The 16894-nt window shown below is 42.0% G+C and overlaps 1 protein-coding gene across 4 annotated transcripts in view; it reads left to right on the top strand.

The window, feature by feature from the left end:
• Nucleotides 1–16894, top strand: part of FNIP1 (folliculin interacting protein 1) — a 103593-nt gene that overhangs the window by 67753 nt on the left and 18946 nt on the right. For 3 of the 4 annotated variants that reach the window (XM_063120727.1, XM_063120726.1, XM_063120729.1), the window contains exons 5-11: nucleotides 941–1015; nucleotides 1305–1396; nucleotides 7448–7531; nucleotides 8458–8529; nucleotides 10046–10181; nucleotides 11653–11854; nucleotides 15082–15167. In XM_063120727.1, coding sequence (XP_062976797.1) covers nucleotides 941–1015; nucleotides 1305–1396; nucleotides 7448–7531; nucleotides 8458–8529; nucleotides 10046–10181; nucleotides 11653–11854; nucleotides 15082–15167 — 747 coding nt within the window. The remainder of the gene's footprint in view (nucleotides 1–940; nucleotides 1016–1304; nucleotides 1397–7447; nucleotides 7532–8457; nucleotides 8530–10045; nucleotides 10182–11652; nucleotides 11855–15081; nucleotides 15168–16894) is intronic. The other variant, XM_063120728.1, reaches the window with a different exon arrangement.

Below are 16894 nucleotides of genomic sequence, written 5' to 3' on the forward strand. Positions count from 1 at the left end.
CTGGCTTACATGTTCTGATCCATGCAGGAGCTATGGGCTGAGCTAAAGATGCCGGAGAAATCTGCTACAGGTTCAAATTATTTGGATTTCTATGAATCCAACCTGTGGATTCTGCAGTCGACTGACTTTTTCTGAGTTGAACGGATTCTGCAGATTGGGTTTTTTGCTTTGTGCAGGGGAGGCGTTGTATAATTTTGTTCCTATCCAAATATGCAGTTGTGCTAATGTGCATTTTCAAACAAACAAAATTCTTGCACAAAAAAATCTGATTCCGTCAATGAACGGAGAATGGAGCAAGACTCTTGACAATCCATGAAACACTGAACGAATGGATTTAATTAATATGTACATTCCTGAAAGCCCTGGCTGAATTCGCAGTGTATTTTCAATCTCTGATTGGGGATACAAAGAGATTCGCTGTTGTGCCGTAAAGGCAAGGCTGGGGAGGGCAGGTGGTGGAACCCACAGCATCTGGTCAACTCTGTGTGGGCCAGCTTGGGCTCCAGTGTGGCTTCCTCTTTATATTGTAAATTGAAAGGATGTTTTCAATGGTTAAATTTTTGTTTTGTTATCATTGTTGTAGTCCAACTTGAACTCCTAGGAGAAAAGCCAGGGTGCAAATGCTTTGAAATAAACATAAATCCAGTACATTTCTGAGCTTTTAAGGGACCATAGAACTCTTTTGTTCTTACTACAACAACCTGAAAAAAAAGGGTTACTCTTCTGGAAAATGTCAGACTCCTTGCCTAGCAGTGAAGGACGCCTGAGATGTTCAAGACTCCAGTGTTCTGCTTTATAGAGTGGCCCAACCTGATGCCCTCCAGGGGTGTTGGAGTGCAACTCCCGTAATTATGGAAGTGATGCCAAATTATGCAGAGAGAAATCAAGATGCACTGTTCCATGGTAACATCTTCACTCTTTCGCTCTCTTCGTTTCACAGCTCCCCTCCACAGCTTATGCTAAGCAAAGTTTTTACAGCTCGAACTGGAAGCAGCATCTATGGAAGTTTAAACACGTGAGTTTATTAGAAACAGTGTGTGATCTGGGTGAATTGTGGGTGTGAAGAGGAGGGGGTGGGGGCTTTGCCTCAGATCACATTGGCTTCAGCTGGAAGAAAAGTTATCATGACCTTGTCCCTTTTTCTTCGAGTTTCCTAGTTTGCAATCATAGGTCATAAGAGAGAAAAAACGTATGTGCAGAGCACAAACAATAAAAAATAATAATGATGATGATGATGATGATGATGATGATGATGATATAACAACAAATGATTGGTTTTTTGTTTTATTTGTTTTTCGGTATAGGCTTCAAGACAGTCTTGAGTTCATTAATCAGGACAGCAATACTCTAAAGCCAGATCACAGTACAATTATGAATGGACTGCTTGGGAACATAGGTAAGTAGAAGCTGACTTCCTCAGGATATTTGTATCACAAGGTTTTTGAAGACTGATAAATTCAGACACATTTCCACAAATTGTGAAGTCACATTTTAAAGAACTGGTATGCCATGGATCATGTGGCTCAGACTATTCCAGTCCGCAAATAGCCACAGCTGGCAAAAGGCACTCCAGGCCACCAAGACCACCTAAGCCTGTAGTACAGGGGTATTGAACCTCAGGCCCAGGGGCCAAATCTGTCCCACCTGGAATCTCAGTCCGGCCCTCCGAGGTTCGCCAGATGGCCACACGCCCTGTCCCCAACTGCTGATCATTGGTGGTTTCTTGAAATGCCTCTTTTAAGGCTTAGTTACTGACAGTAAGAGCTTTAAGCTAAAACATGCTGCGATCTTTCATATTTTGACCTGTCCCCATTTGCCTTTGGCTCTGCTCTCCACTGTACTGCGGTCCCCGAGAAGTTTTTTTTTAAATGGAATTTTGCCCTTTAGTTGAAAGAAATTCAACACCTCTGCTCTAGTAACAAAGCTAGAAATAGAGTGTCCCCAAACTGCGCATATGTGATTTCAGGGGATGTACAAGTCTGTCCCAAACAGGAGACAATGCATGTGAAGTACTCTTCATCTATACAGATATTCTCATCATCATCATCATCACTATAACTACTACTACTATTGCCTTGTTAGATTATGCTAATTCAGTTGCTCTCAGGGAACAAGACTGGCTTGGTTCTTCCTAATATTTTATGAGTTGGATTCAGAGATAAAGGAGCAGAACTTTGCTTGCACAATGGGTCTTTCCTGGCCCTACCACAGCCTCCATCACTCCTCCAACAGCTGCTCCGGAGGGCTCAGGGGTTCTCTATAAGGAGCGTGTGATGGAACATTAGGGGCTGCAGTGGGGCAGGGAAATCAGGAGAAATTGGTAGCATTGACATGCACCAGTGGAAGTGTGCCTTTCTGCTCCTGCAGGTCTCCTCTGGATCCAAACATATGATTTTTCCTTGCCAGTTGTTTTAAGTATTACTTAATAAATGTGAAGAATGAGCTTTATTAATCATGATTATTTTCACTGGTGTTTTTTATGTTTCTTTGTTTTTGCTGCAGTTAGGTGCCCTTAACCATGCAGGTGTTCCCTAGCAGTCTAATTAATCTTCCATAATTGCATTGTGACAAAAAATAGAACAATACGATGATCTTGTCAAAACCCTCTCCTTTCCCACAGGCTATATTATTTACGTTTTCCTGCTCTCTCTGCCATCTGTTTGGGCGGAATCTTTTAGAATGGCGTATTTGGCTTTCTATTTTATTTATTTATTTATTTAAGTATTTTTATGCCGCCATTCAGCCAAAAAAGGCTCTCATGGCGGCTTACAAAAGTATTTCTTGACAGTCCCTGCCCACAGGCTTACAATCTAAAAGCCGATCAACCTGGCTGGCTAAAAGGTCAATCCATAGTGAACCTATATATAGCACCAGTGGGATTGCTCCATATACGTAAATGAACCATGTGTTCAAATACCCTTTTAAGCTATCTCTTTAATCAATATCGTCCAGCTTTTAGAAACAGACAAGCTTTTAATAGGTGGCTGAAGATCAAGAGTATAAAACTAAAGTGATTTCTTTACACCTGTGGCACACTGTACCATTTGCTGCTTCCACACAATCAACATGACTGTGCTGGTGTTCCGTGGTATTTAGACAAGTTCTTCACTTTGCTTAAGATACTCATGGAGCGGTTTCAGGTGGTTCCTATCTGCCACATGCTAATTGTTTTAGAATGCATCTCAAGGAAAGGTTTGAATAACTTTAGACATAATGGCCTGGAATTAGGAGTGAGCAGTGAAGTGGCCAAGCTTGCCCACGACACCAAATTATTTAAGGTGGTTAAAACAAAAGAGGGATTGTGAGGAGCTGCAAAAGGATCTGAACTGATGTTTTCAGGAAGGGGGTCTGAGGAACTGAGGCAAATAGTGGTTTACTTGGACTTCCAAAAGGCTTTTGATAAAGTCCCCCACCAAAGACTCCTGAACAAACTTAGTAGTCATGGAATAAGAGGAGAGGTCCTCTTATGGATCAGTAACTGGCTAGAGAACAGAAAACAGCGAGTAGGAATAAATGGTCAATTCTCCTGATGGAGGGAAGTAAATAGTGGGGTCCCACAGGGATCAGTACTGGGACAATTCTTTTCAACTTATTCATAAATGATCTGGAATTAGGAGTGAGCAATGAAGTGGCCAAGTTTGCCGACGACACCAAATTATTTAAGGTTGTTAAAACACAAAGGGATTGTGAAGAGCTCCAAAGGGATCTCTCCAAACTGGGACTGTGGGCATCCAAATGGCAGATGCAGTTCAATGTAAGCAAGTGTAAAGTGATGCACATTGGGGCAAAAAACCCAACTTCAAGTATAACCTAATGGGATCTGAGCTGGCAGTGACCAAACAAGAAAGAGATCTTGGGATTGTGGTGGACAGCATGATGAAAATCTCCACTCGGTGTGCGGCCGCTGTAAAGAAGGCAAACTCCATTTAGGCATTATAAGAAAAGAAATTGAGAATAAAACAGCCAGTATCATACTGCCTTTATACAAATCTATAGTGTGACCACGCTTAGTATACTGTTTACAGTTTTGGTCACCACACCTAAAAAAAGGTTGTAGAGCTGGGAAAAGTGCAGAAAAGGGAAGGTTACAACAGCTGGGATTGTTCAGCTTGGAAAAAGGAGGCTGAATGGAGACATGATAGAGTTGTACAAAGTTATGTATGGTGTGGAGAATGTATATAGGGAGACCCTTTTCTCCTTCACCCATAATACTAGAACCCGGGGTCATCCCATGAAGCTCATAGGTGGGAGATTCAGCACATATAAAAGGAAGTACTTCTTCACACAGCGCATAGTTAAATTCTGGAATTCACTACCACAAGATGTGGTGATGGCCACCAATTTGAATGGCTTTAAAGGGGGTTAGATAAATTCCTGGCAGAGTAGGCTATCATTGACTACTAGCCCTGATGGCTAAGTGCAGCCTCCAGTATCAGAAGCAGTAAGCCTGCATACACTGGTTGTTGGGGAACATGGGTAGGAGGGTGCTGTTGCACCATGTCCTGCTTTTTTGGTCCCTGGTTGACAGCTGGTTAGCTACTGTGTGAACAGAGTGCTGGACAAGATAGACCCTTGGTCTGATCCAGCATGGCTCTTCTTATGTTCTTATGATTTTATGTTCCTGACTCTCCAAACTCTGGTTTACTGGATCGGGAACATGCCAGATGCTTTCATGCTGCTTTCTCTTACTTTATTCATATGCTCAGATTAAATATGTGAAAGCCTGGGTAAAAATCAGAAAAGAGGGGGGGGGGGCTGGAAAAATTCAGGGACCGCCCCTCATTTTTTCCATTTTGGGGGGAAATTAGGGGGGGGAATAATTCTTCCCCTCCTCAAATTCTCCATTTCATTCCCAAGCCTTGTACTTATTTCCCATCATTTGCTGTTACATTCAAACTGACAAACGGTGACTTATGCTGGACCTCCAAATGAAAATTGCAAACCAGTTTTATACAGCTAATTTGTTTTAAACTGTGACCCTTGAAGGGCAGTACTGCACCCCTCTAAGGTCTGTGCTCTAGGCAGCTGCCCAGTTGGCCTAATGGTAGCGCCAGCCCTGACTGTAGGCAGGGGCATAGTAAGGCCAGCACATTCTGCTTGGTAAGGCACTATGCACAAGTGGTTTTCCACGTGAAGCAGTCTCTATACGGTTGGATTTACGGTGATCTCTTGTTGCTTTTAGTACAGCCTTTAAGAATGAGTTTCAAAGGGTATCTAATTAATATTTCTGTCATTTACATAAATGTGAAAGTAGCACAGATCACTATAGCTGCTGTGTACAGCATACATAAACGGCTTTTATTCGTTTATGCCATCTTAAGAGGATATTGAATTGTACAGGCCTTGTTTTCCCCCCACTCTTAACTCCTGGTGTGACATCAAAGATATAATGTGAATGGAAATGACTGGTGAATCAGTTTTTTAGTGCAAAACAGCCAAGTGAATTATGTGCATGTGGATAGTCCAAATATCCTGATAAGAGTGGTAGTCTTCCAGTATGCATAAAGATGATTTTGACAGGGAAAATCTCTGATGGGTATTACTAGAGCAGCCTTCTGCAACCTGGGGCCTTCCAGATGTATTGGAGTACAACTCCAAGCATGCCCCATCCAACTGAGAGTTGTAGGTTAGGGGAGGCTGTACTAGACACTTGCTACCTTGTGAGATGAAGTTACAGTCCCTTGTTTGCACTGTGAAGAGCCTAGGGAAAATGTCACTGGTTCCAACTCTTTACCTTACTTGGCACAATGTGGTGGTACTTTTTATGTCAGGAGGTATGAGTATTTTGCTATGATGTCAGTGTGGCATGATATGACCAGTGATAAAATGTTCAGAAGAGGAAACTGTACTTATAATGAACTTGCACCAAAGTATGAGCCGCTCAGCAGTGCTGGCTTACAGTTTCACGTTTTAAAGCAGAGGAAACGAAGAGTCAGGCAGAGCAAAAAAGAGTTAATCGGTAACCAGAACATTTCTAGAAACTAAATTTAATAAAAAAAGAATACTCATGACCCATTGATCCTTGCCAGCTCTTGGTCTTCAAAAGATTACTGTGTGCTTTAGTAGGATACTGTGTACAAGCCAACTTTTTCCAGCCCACCCGCTTTTGGGTGGAACAGTTAGTCCTTACGCTTACCTTCCTTTGAAGACAACTGATGAACAGAAAGAAAAGAAAGGAAACAAGCCTTGTAGGACAATGCAGCCTTTTGAATATTAAAGTCCACCCACACAGTTGGATGTCCTTGGTGAACCAGGTCCCAGCAAATCTGTTGTTGATGCTGCTGGTGATCAAAACTTGAAGGCCACGATCAAAGGATCCACTTCCCATGTTTCTCCTATCAGAAGAGAAAACACAGGAATGTTCCTCTTTCCTTCAACTCAGACCTGAGGTTTTTCTTCTCATGGAAGAGAAAAAGGGAAACATCTATCTGTCACAGGCACGTGAATGCTTTTGTTAAAGCAGGTGGGAGCTGATTGGAAGGTGCTTCCATTTGCTTTAGTGAAAATATGACGCCTTGAAGAACTGCTCAGAGAGCAGGACTCTTTTGCCATTCCGTTTGCCTGCAGTCAGTCAGCCATTTGAGGAGGTGGGTTGGGCTCAGAGAAAGTCCCCCCTGCCAGTTTATCCTCACAACAATCCTGTGATGTAAGTTAGGGTGAGAGTTGGTGACTGGCTCAAGACCACCCAGTGAGCTTCATGGCTATGGTGGCATTAGAACCTGGAATATCCTAGGCCAAGACTTTGACCACTACACCACACTGGCTGTCTTTCATCCTTAAAGCAGCTGTTGTGGGGAGGGAACCAAATTGAACTAAACTGCCAAAGTGCTTTGCTGCCTCTGAGCTCAGTGTTTCTCATACACGTAGGTCTTAATGTGAAGGCCCTGGGGTGAAGATGGGGGAGGGGAATGAAAAAAATGGCAGAAACCCTCCTGTTTCTCCCCAATTTTTCTCCATTGTTTTTGCAAGCTGTGCATATGCATACACACACTGGTCCATCTGAAATATTTATTTATTTATTTATTTATTTACATTTTTATACCACCCAATAGCCGAAGCTCTCTGGGCGGGTCACAAAAATATTTAAATCTTCAAGCCAGTTTAGAAATAGATACATTTTGAATTATGTCAATACAACGAATTGTGGATTGAGATAATTGGAGTGAATGAGAGTGCTACTGTTTTTGAAATAATTTGAAATTTCCCCTCCTCTATGTATTGATTTATTGTGAAGTAAGGAAATGCCTACATAAAAAGTGCTATCTCAACCTGAAAAAGACTGTGTTAACCAGCTTGAACTCCTATTTTCAAGTGTAAAAGGTGTAGTTTTTGCTGTGTCTGTGGGTCTGCGTTTGTGTTGGCTTGTATCTCTCCCTCCCCCATCCCTAAATCCGTTCTGCTTTACTAACCTCATTCTTTCATATGTATTTTACGTTTTGCCATGTAGGTTTTTCACAGCTTTGCAGCCCTAGGCGGGCATTCTCTGAACAAGGTCCGCTCCGCCTGATCCGGAGCGCCTCTTTCTTTGCAGGTTTGCTATGTGCTGTGTGGATAGTTTAGCTGGTGTGACAAAGCTGAATGGATTTTGTAGTTTGGCCCTGGAAATAAAATTTGCTTTTAAAAAACCAAACCCTCAGGCATCAGTTACACACGCAGAAAAAGCTATGCTAAGGTGCTAAAATTTGAAGAAACCATAACCCCTAGGAAATCATTTGGATGGGGCTTGCAAATTCCTAACGAGGGGTGTTTGTCATTAGCTGGTTTAATTTGAACCCCATCATAAAAAATATAATATTTCACTATTTACCTATAAACCTGAAATAAATAGGGTGATTTTGTTGTTTTTGCTGCTTTCTATTAACCAAGTTTTATTTCCATGGCTGATTTAGATATATTTTTTCATGGATCTGACAAATTTATGACTTCTAAAATAATTGCAATCAAGAGGCTTTTGATCTGGTAGATGAAATCCTAGCTTGTGACTAAGATTTCACTTCTCTGTTTAATAAGAACTGGCTGCAAATGCAGATAGCTTCATGCTTAGTTGAAGAAGCAATAGAAGTCTAAATCCGAAACCCATTTGTCCTAGAGCACCCATTGTGCAGCTGTTTGCTAAAAATTTCTTCTTTAGTATCCTGCTTACTGCTTGCATGGAGTGCTTTTGTTCTATGGCTAACTTCCCGTTCGTTACATTATTATTTCATTTGCTTTGAAATAAAGAGGCAGGCTTGAGCAGGTGCTGCCTGTCCACTCGTACAAGCAACTGTTTGGGCTTGACCAGCTTTGCAGCCTTTCTTGGTGATGGGTGCGTGTGTATTTGTGTGTGTGCTGTGCTGTTATTTTTGAAGTCCTAAATGAATGCAGCCAATCAGCATGATTTGGATAATTAAACCAAGCACTATGAAACGGAAGAGACTTTTCATATTCTTATGTTAACTGGTGTCCTTATCTGCATAGTTCACAGCAACCCTATGGACATGCCTGGGCGGGAGCTGAATGAAGACAGAGACAGTGGAATTGCAAGATCTGGTAACGTATTTGTCAGAGAAATAAAAACATTATATCAGTACTATATATTCATTTACTCTGTAAATACAGTATGATCTGTTTCTGCTTTTGGACATCTGAAATTAGAAGTCCTTAAGATGACTTCAACTTTCCCTTCAACTTTCCCTTCAACATGTACCAGCATGGTCAGTGCTTTGGGGAGCAATCCCAGACATAGTGCCTTGGGGGACATAGGTTTGTTCAACTTTTGGGCTCCGAGGTTGGAAACAGGGCCCAGAAACCATGCTCACTGGTCCCACCCCTTCCCCCTTGTAACCAGTGAAGTTCTGGCTATGTCTCTGTGTTTGGAAATGGAGGGTGAAGACTGGGAAAGGGGGCTTTCTGGGAGAGGAGAGGAGACTGGGGCGTTAGCCCTACAACGTTTCCTATGGCCACCCCAGCCTCCTTCCCTCCTGCTCTGTAATACCTCTGCCAGATGAGTGAAATTGCTCATTTAGCAAAAATGCAGGGTGGCTGGAGAGCAAAGTTTGGAGGCTGCCAACTATCTTCATAGGATTGCGCCCTTACATTATTTCAGTGTATCTGATATATGTTCATTAGGTTAATAGGTAATGACAAAAATCTGCAACACGCAGGGATTTTTTTAATCACATTAAATTAATACCTTATTCAGCACTTTATGAAGTGCAAAGTGCTTTATCATTGAGATTTCTTGAAATTGGCTTGTTAATACTGAAGATCTTGTACATGAAGCACTAAGGGTGAAAGATAGTGGAGGAGGCCACCAATCAGAGAGTGCTTACTGTGCACACTTAAAAGGTGTAATTGCACAGCCAGGAATCTCCCTTGCCACCCTGTCAGATCAGCAAGTCATGTCCTAAATTTCTAGATCCTGACACATCAAGGCTGACTAATAACAGAAGCAAGTTTCCATGTGCTGATAACATAAAAATAGATGCTGCTGCGGAGTGAATCCCATATCCAGCACCCAGGGCATTTACCTGTTCACCTAACATCAGCTCTAATTAGTGTAGTCACTTGACATTGCTGATCACCTATTATCCCTTGCAGCAGAGGGAGATGGAAGAAAAGCACACATTGGCATGCTTGTGATCCCAGTTGCTGGGGTTCCAAGCACGAGGTACTATTGCATTCGTGTCCAGTTGTGGACTTCCCATAGGCATTTTGCTGGCCGCTCTGTGTATAGAAGGACTTTGGGCTGACCCAGAACAGCTGTTCTTATGCTATGTTTGATACAAATCATGGTTGGATTCAGGTTATAATAATTTGTGTAAAGTGAGGACAAATTGGGGACAAAATCTAAGCAAAATTGTTGTCAGGAAGCTGCGTGCATGAATCTGCTTCTCCCAGATTCATGTTCATGAGTTGGCAGGGAATTAAACCCAGGTAGATGACTGGTGCTCTGCCCACAGGACCACACTGTTAACATTAGAACACTATTCACAAAATACTGTTTCTTTTCACGGATTAGTTTTAAAAGAAATAATGTCCTTCTCTCTCTTTCTCATGGTCACAGCATCCCTTAGCAGCCTGCTTATCACTCCATTTCCTTCTCCGGGCTCTTCACTAAACAGAAGCTGTGCTAGCAGTTACCAACGGCGCTGGCGTCGCAGTCAGACAACAAGCTTGGAGAATGGGGTCTTCCCTAGGTGGTGAGTTACGGCTGATAGAAAATGCTTTCCAAACTTCCGTATGGAACTTATGTATGTAGTTATTTGGAAAGGTACCCAAAACCCAATGTTTTGATGTATTTTCTGAAAGTCCTCCAAAATCTTTTTTCATATGGTAACAAGGGTAGATTTTGTAAGACAGTAGAATTGGCCCGATTCAAGGTGCTGGCTTTAGCCTTACATGGCTTGGGACCACAATACCGGAAGGAACGCCTCTCCCGACATGAACCTACCCATACACTATGCTCAACATCTCTGAGTGTCTACTCTGAGGGAAGCTTGGAGGATGGCAACAAAGGAGGGGCCTTTTCAGTGGTGGCCCCCCGATTATGGAACGATCTTGATGAGACTCGCCTGGCGCCAACATTGTTATCTCTTTGGCGCCAGGGCAAGTATTTTCTCTTCTGCCAGGCATTTAACAGCATATGTTGAGTTTTTAACAGATGCAAAATAGTTGTTTTAAATGGATATTGTATCTAATCTGTTTATTTATTTATTTATTTATTTCACTTATATACCACTCCCATAGCCGGGGCTCTTTGGGCGGTTTACAGAAATAATGCTTTTTAGGTTTTAGATTTTGTATATTGGTTTTTAATGTTCAGTTTTTTAATCTTTGTAAGCTGCCCAGAGAGCTTCGGCTATGGGGCGGTATATAAATGTAAATAATAATAATAATAATAATAATAATAATAATAATAATAATAATAGTTGTATCCAATAGTAACGTTCTGCTAAGAGAAGCAGTTCCGTCAGTGGAAACAGGAAAGGATGATTCTCCCCTTCGCCCTGCATGCCCTCAAAATCTGCTCCAGAGTACAATAAAACCCTTTGGAGCAGATTTTTGTGGGGCCTGGAGGGCTGCAGTGGGGAGTAGAGAGGGAGAAAATCCCATCGTGCTAGCGGACATCTGCCAGTGCAACATTGGATTTAACCCAAAATGTTTTACCCTGATCTTATTCAATGTTACTTTTATGACGTAAAAGTAACATTGCATTTTACTCAAATCCCCTATGCATTTGAGATGGGATACCTAAACATTTAAATAGGTCTACCCATCCAAAATTCATCCTCTCTACTGTATCTTTCAATTTTATTTGCATTCTCTATTTACATTCAGTGGAGCTTTCTCTTTTTTCTCCATCTCATGTTAATTCAAAAGTGTGAGGGCAGCTACAACAGCACATCCTACATATCTGTTGCTATTCACGTACAAACAATTCCTTAATATGGCGAAGGACTGAGACTGCTGGACTGAGAGAAGAAGACTCTCAGGCCATGTTGCTGTGTTTAGAATAATGTCCAAGATCAGCTATAGCAGAGATTACTATCTTTTTTTTTTCTATAACAGAGAAAAGAGGCTCACCTTAATATGTTGAAGCTCTAATTAGAAAATAGTTTGCAGTTTCTTTGAAGTAATTTACTATGCAACCTTTTGGTCCCCCCTCAAAAGGTCGGTGGAAGAAAGCTTTAATTTGTCAGATGACAGCGCCAGCCCGAGCCCAGGAATTGTCAGGAAAAAGAAGATAGCGATTGGGGTGATATTCTCACTTTCAAAGGATGAAGAAGAAAATAGCAAATTTAATGAGTTCTTTTTCTCACACTTCCCTCTATTTGAGAGCCATATAAACAAACTGAAGAGTGCAATAGAGCAGGTAAATATCACCACCACCTATTTCTTTTGCTTATTCCAATCAAAATCCCCGTTTAAATATTTAATTTCACGTAATTGATGATGATGATGATGATTTCTATACTGCCCATTTTGCCAAAAGGAAAAAGCCATCGAGGCAGCGAACAACCAATGTAAAGTAAAATCATAAAATCTAATCTGGTTTTGCCAGATTAATAATGACAATATTGGGGGCTATACTAGTATTGAATTAGAAGTGCTAGGCCATATTGTGAAAGAGGTATTGGGCGAGTGTGTAGATAGGCTCAGTAACACTGAATTTTGATGGGTCATAGCTCAGTGGTAAAGCACATGTCTAGCATGCGTAAGAGCCCAAGTTCAGCTCTGATGTCTCTAGTTAATGATCTCAGTTTGGGGCAGCAGATGGGATTGTCCTCTGCCTCTGGTCTTGGAAAGCAGCTGCTTCTCAGAGTAGACCAACCATTTCCAACCTGGTCTAGTCTGGGATGTTTTGGACCACAACTCCCAGGTTTCCTGACTGTTGGCTATGCTGCGTGGGCCTGATGGGAGTAGAAGTCCCAAAAATATGGAGCACACCAGGTTAGAAAAGTCTGGAGTGGACACTATTGAGCTAGATAAAGGTATAGGTCTGATTCTGTATCAGCCATAATCATATGGTTTCTTTGCCTAAAGGGCCTCAACAGCCTCCCAGTGTTACACCCTACTTCTGCAAAAGCTAGCACCAGCACGTGTCTGAACATTTGATAACCGAAAGGGGAGTGTGGAGGAGTGAGTTTGAACAAGACAGCAGAGCCTGTAAAGTCACACAGTGTATAACAGAATGGTTTTAACTAGAGGAGAGTACAAAAAAACGGGTATCGTTCCAATGACAGGGGAATATGTCCCCCGTAGGAGGAAACATAAACACAAACAATCCAAGATAACCAGCTTTTTTCCAGTTAACTCAGAGGGAATTAAAACAACAAATAAAGACACTAGACACTCCCACACCACCACAGCAAATGAGATCTTGGACTGGTCATTGGGTCCAAACATGTTAATGATGCCACCAGAACCCGAATTCCCAAAAGAAAGCAGACGTAGTTTGGCGTCCGAATTTTCTACAGTTGGGGAGGGTCTAATGGGTAATAGACAACCCCATTGTATATCTCAAGACAACACAGTATAGATAACGGCTATACTTCCTATGAATGAACAAATATCAGTGGGTAGTAGTCTATCCCCTTCGCAACCCAACTTATCTTTCCCCCAATTAGATGGCTATACAAATTCTCCATCGAACAGGAATAGCGATCCCCAGGTATGGTCCAGCCTGCTTAGATCCCAGCACGAGATGATTAAAGCTCTATTTGGATGCTGGGCAGAGGATATAACATTAATAAAGAACTACTTATCTGAAAGTAAGGACCTACTAATCACCCTCACTAACTTTGTATTGGCCAAAAACATAAAGGAAGTCAAGAGTGGTCAAGCAAAAGAGGACAAGCTGGAACATAAACGAATTAAACCAAATTATAAAGCCAGTGATTTGAACACAACCGTGACAGATATATCAGAGACAGCCTACCCCAGCAGAGAGGAGATCAACCAAGTTAACAGGAGAAAGAAAGACAACATCCCACCTTCCAATCATAGGGGCCTGAAATCAAAAAAATTAAAGGCTATAAACCATGAAGGGAGAAAGAAAACAGAAAATACGAGACAACCATCCAAGTGTAAAAACAAGCCTAAAATGAATTATAATAAACTATTCCAAATACTGGATGCCCAAGACAAGAACAGAGCAGCACAGCCATTGATCCCAAAGAAGGAAAGGACCATGCAGATAACCAATCCGGGAGAGAGGAAACTGATACTTGAAAACCAGGGTATCTACTCCAACATAGTAAATATAACTGAAATTCAGGACCCGTGGGCATTACTTGGCCATGAAGCCCCCCCCCCCCAAAAAAAGCCTTTGGTTGAGAAGGAAAGAACATCAGCACCAACGCTCCTACCTGGGGGGAAATCCTCATGGAATTTGCAGTTAATGAACTGTACCTTGGTATTTTCCAACTACCCCAAACCAAGGGGCATTCTAACGCAACAAGAGCGAAAATTGCATTTCCTACAGTTGATATCAATCTGGGATGCAAACCCACTTGGGCAAAATATGGAAACAATCAAAAAAATTGAATATCTCTACTATAACTACAAAACAGCACGAGCCCTGGTTACCTTCGCTTCTTTGCCTAAAGCGGTGGCATGGAGAATAGAGTTGAACTCCATTCCCCACCATCCTGAGGTTGCCCAGATGTTCCTGCAGCTATTATGCAACATGTGTTTTAATTGCATTCATGCAATGAACATTGTGTCTAGTTGGGTCCAGGGACGATACTTCTGCTGAGCAAAGACTGCTTATGCTGATCTAGGCCAGTGTCTTTGTGGGTTGAAGGAGTGGGTGTGCCACCTCCTCTCCCTTGCACAGATAGCATCACATCTGACGTGAATGCTCCACCAGGACCCCTATCACGCAGATACAAGTCATGCAGTGCCTTCCCTTAAAAGGGCAGGATGAAGATTGTGTAGATGAATGGTGTGGAGTGTGTACAGCAGGGGAAGGGTGCATATGCTCTTACACCAGCCTTCCCCAGATGTTTTTGACTGGCTAGTGGCCAGGCTGGCTGGGAATGCTGGGGCTTCTGGAGGACACCAGGTTGGACAAGGCTATCCTATACCACGTGACGCTTCTTGCTTACCCAGTAAGTCTTTGAATTGGGTCCTGGTCATTTGTTTCTAGATGACAGCAGAAGTGAGAATAGTGTTCCTAATTATCTAAGGATTGTAGCTCACTTCCACTTCAGTTTTAACCCTTACTCTTGGAACAAATCCTATCACTGAAACAATGAATTACATTTACTACTGGCTGCAAGTAGAGTAATTCAAAGGATTGTTTAAATCTGTTCCTCACTGCTCCGCAATGAGGGAGTTGGTATGGGAAACTTTGGACCCCTTTATAGCCCTTTGCAAGCAAACGTGTGGAACAGAAAGACAATGCAAATATGTGTGCAGCACACAACTCTACCTTGATATGAAACTTGGCAAGGAGCCAACCTTTATCCTGGTACAAAAAAACAAACCCTGTTTGCCTGTCCGGGTACACTTTAGATAGAGGATAGCACATGACTTGTTTTTCATTCTTTGTTGCCATACCTGATGTTGATTATATGTTTAACGATTCTTTTCAAGGCTATGAAAATGAGCCGTCGATCAGCTGATGCCAGCCAGCGGAGTTTGGCATATAACAGGATTGTGGATGCCTTAAATGAATTCAGGTGAGTCTGGTTTCCCAACTTTTGTATGATGTTGCCAAGCATTTGACTGCTTCTTTCTCAAACAATGGCAGGGTTCCTAAATCTGGATAGAAAATGTTCAAGTGAAGCCCCTCATCTCCCAGCTGAGGTCTATAGATACTGTTCACCGCAGAAAAATAAGATAGCCAGTGTGTGACTCAGAGGTTAGAGGATTGCGCCTGGATGTGGAAAACCCAATATTCAAATCTTTTCTCTGCTATAAACCTCTCTAAATAACCTGGGGCAAGTTTCTACTGTGTAGCCAACCTCTCTGGTTGTGAATCTGTATGGATGAGCTCCTTGGAAAAAAGGTGGGCTGCAAATGTAAACAGATAAATAAATATAATAATCATAGAGCCAGAGAGTGGGTGGGATGAACTACTTTCATGACTTGTGTGTGACCTGTATATAATTGCAAACTATAGTTGTTGCACTTTTGGAGGAAACCATGTTGCCTATTCCTAAGGATATTTGAATGATCCTAACTTCACTGAGAGGAGATGGTGTGAGCAGAATGCCTGCTGAAATAGCTGTCAATAACCTGTCACACACAGAAAGCCACATCAGGAATAGATTTGGGCTGAAGGGCTCCACCTTGTTTGCATATCTAGCTATCTGTAATTACCATAACTTTGCTATGCTCGTTTTCATGAGTTTAGCTGATAATATGATACGATGGTCTAATTCTATAGTATTTCTCCTGTAGTAAAATTTGAGTCAGCCATTGACATTTCCCCCTGAAAAGAATGACAGGTGAAATAGAAGGTGTGTTGGATTCTTTCCACTTTCTTCATGGTTCTGAATGCTAATGTTCCCTCATACCCCTCACCCCTCTGCCCAAATATAACCTCTATAACAATGAGAGGTGGAAAAATAGTTTTCCTTTCCTTTCAGGAAACTAACAGACAGATGTATGGATGGGTTGATGGATTGATTTTGTTCTGACTTTTATACTGCCTGTTTGGTGCATTCTCTTCCCCTCCTTATTGTTTTATTATGATTTTATTAGAATGTAAGCCTATGCGGCAGGGTCTTGCTATTTATTGTTTTACTCTGTACAGCACCATGTACATTGATGGTGCTATATAAATAAATAAATAAATAAATAAATAAATAATAAATTGTACTTTGAGGTCCTGAAGAGTCACCAGTGCTTTGAGGTTGGCTCTGAGGACAGGAGCCATCAGCCTCAGTTTCCATCTTCTCTTAGTCAAAGGCAGAAGGATATGATGAACATAATTTAGTGGTAGAGCACAAAGCATGTCCCTGACATCTCCATGTTCAAGGATCCTAGATGCCAGAGCTGGGAAGAACCTTTGCCAGAGAGCTTGGAGAACTGATGCCAGTCAGAGTAGAAATTGCTGGGCTTGGTGGATCCATGATCTAACTCAGTACAAGCACAGAAAGTTGGGTTTGCACTGTCAAGTTCAGGACTTCCCTTGAAGTAGCAGTTGCCACCTCATGTCTGCTCAAGCTCATGTCTGACCAGCATCCTAGCAAAGATAGTTTTGTTCAAAGACTGCTGCAGAGATGCCCTTGAGTGGGTTTCACTGGCAGTCTCTTTCAACCTCCTTGCCCAACACCTAGCAATTGGATACAAGCAATATTTGCAAATGTGGCAGCACAGTTTAAGAGCTGCCTTTTCCTCTTGGAATGCTTGAAGCCCATTCCAAATCCATCTTCTCATGACCTAACCTTAGCAACACTGC

Source organism: Elgaria multicarinata, chromosome 3 (genome assembly GCF_023053635.1).
Source record: "Elgaria multicarinata webbii isolate HBS135686 ecotype San Diego chromosome 3, rElgMul1.1.pri, whole genome shotgun sequence".
NCBI classification, from domain to species: Eukaryota; Metazoa; Chordata; class Lepidosauria; order Squamata; family Anguidae; genus Elgaria; species Elgaria multicarinata.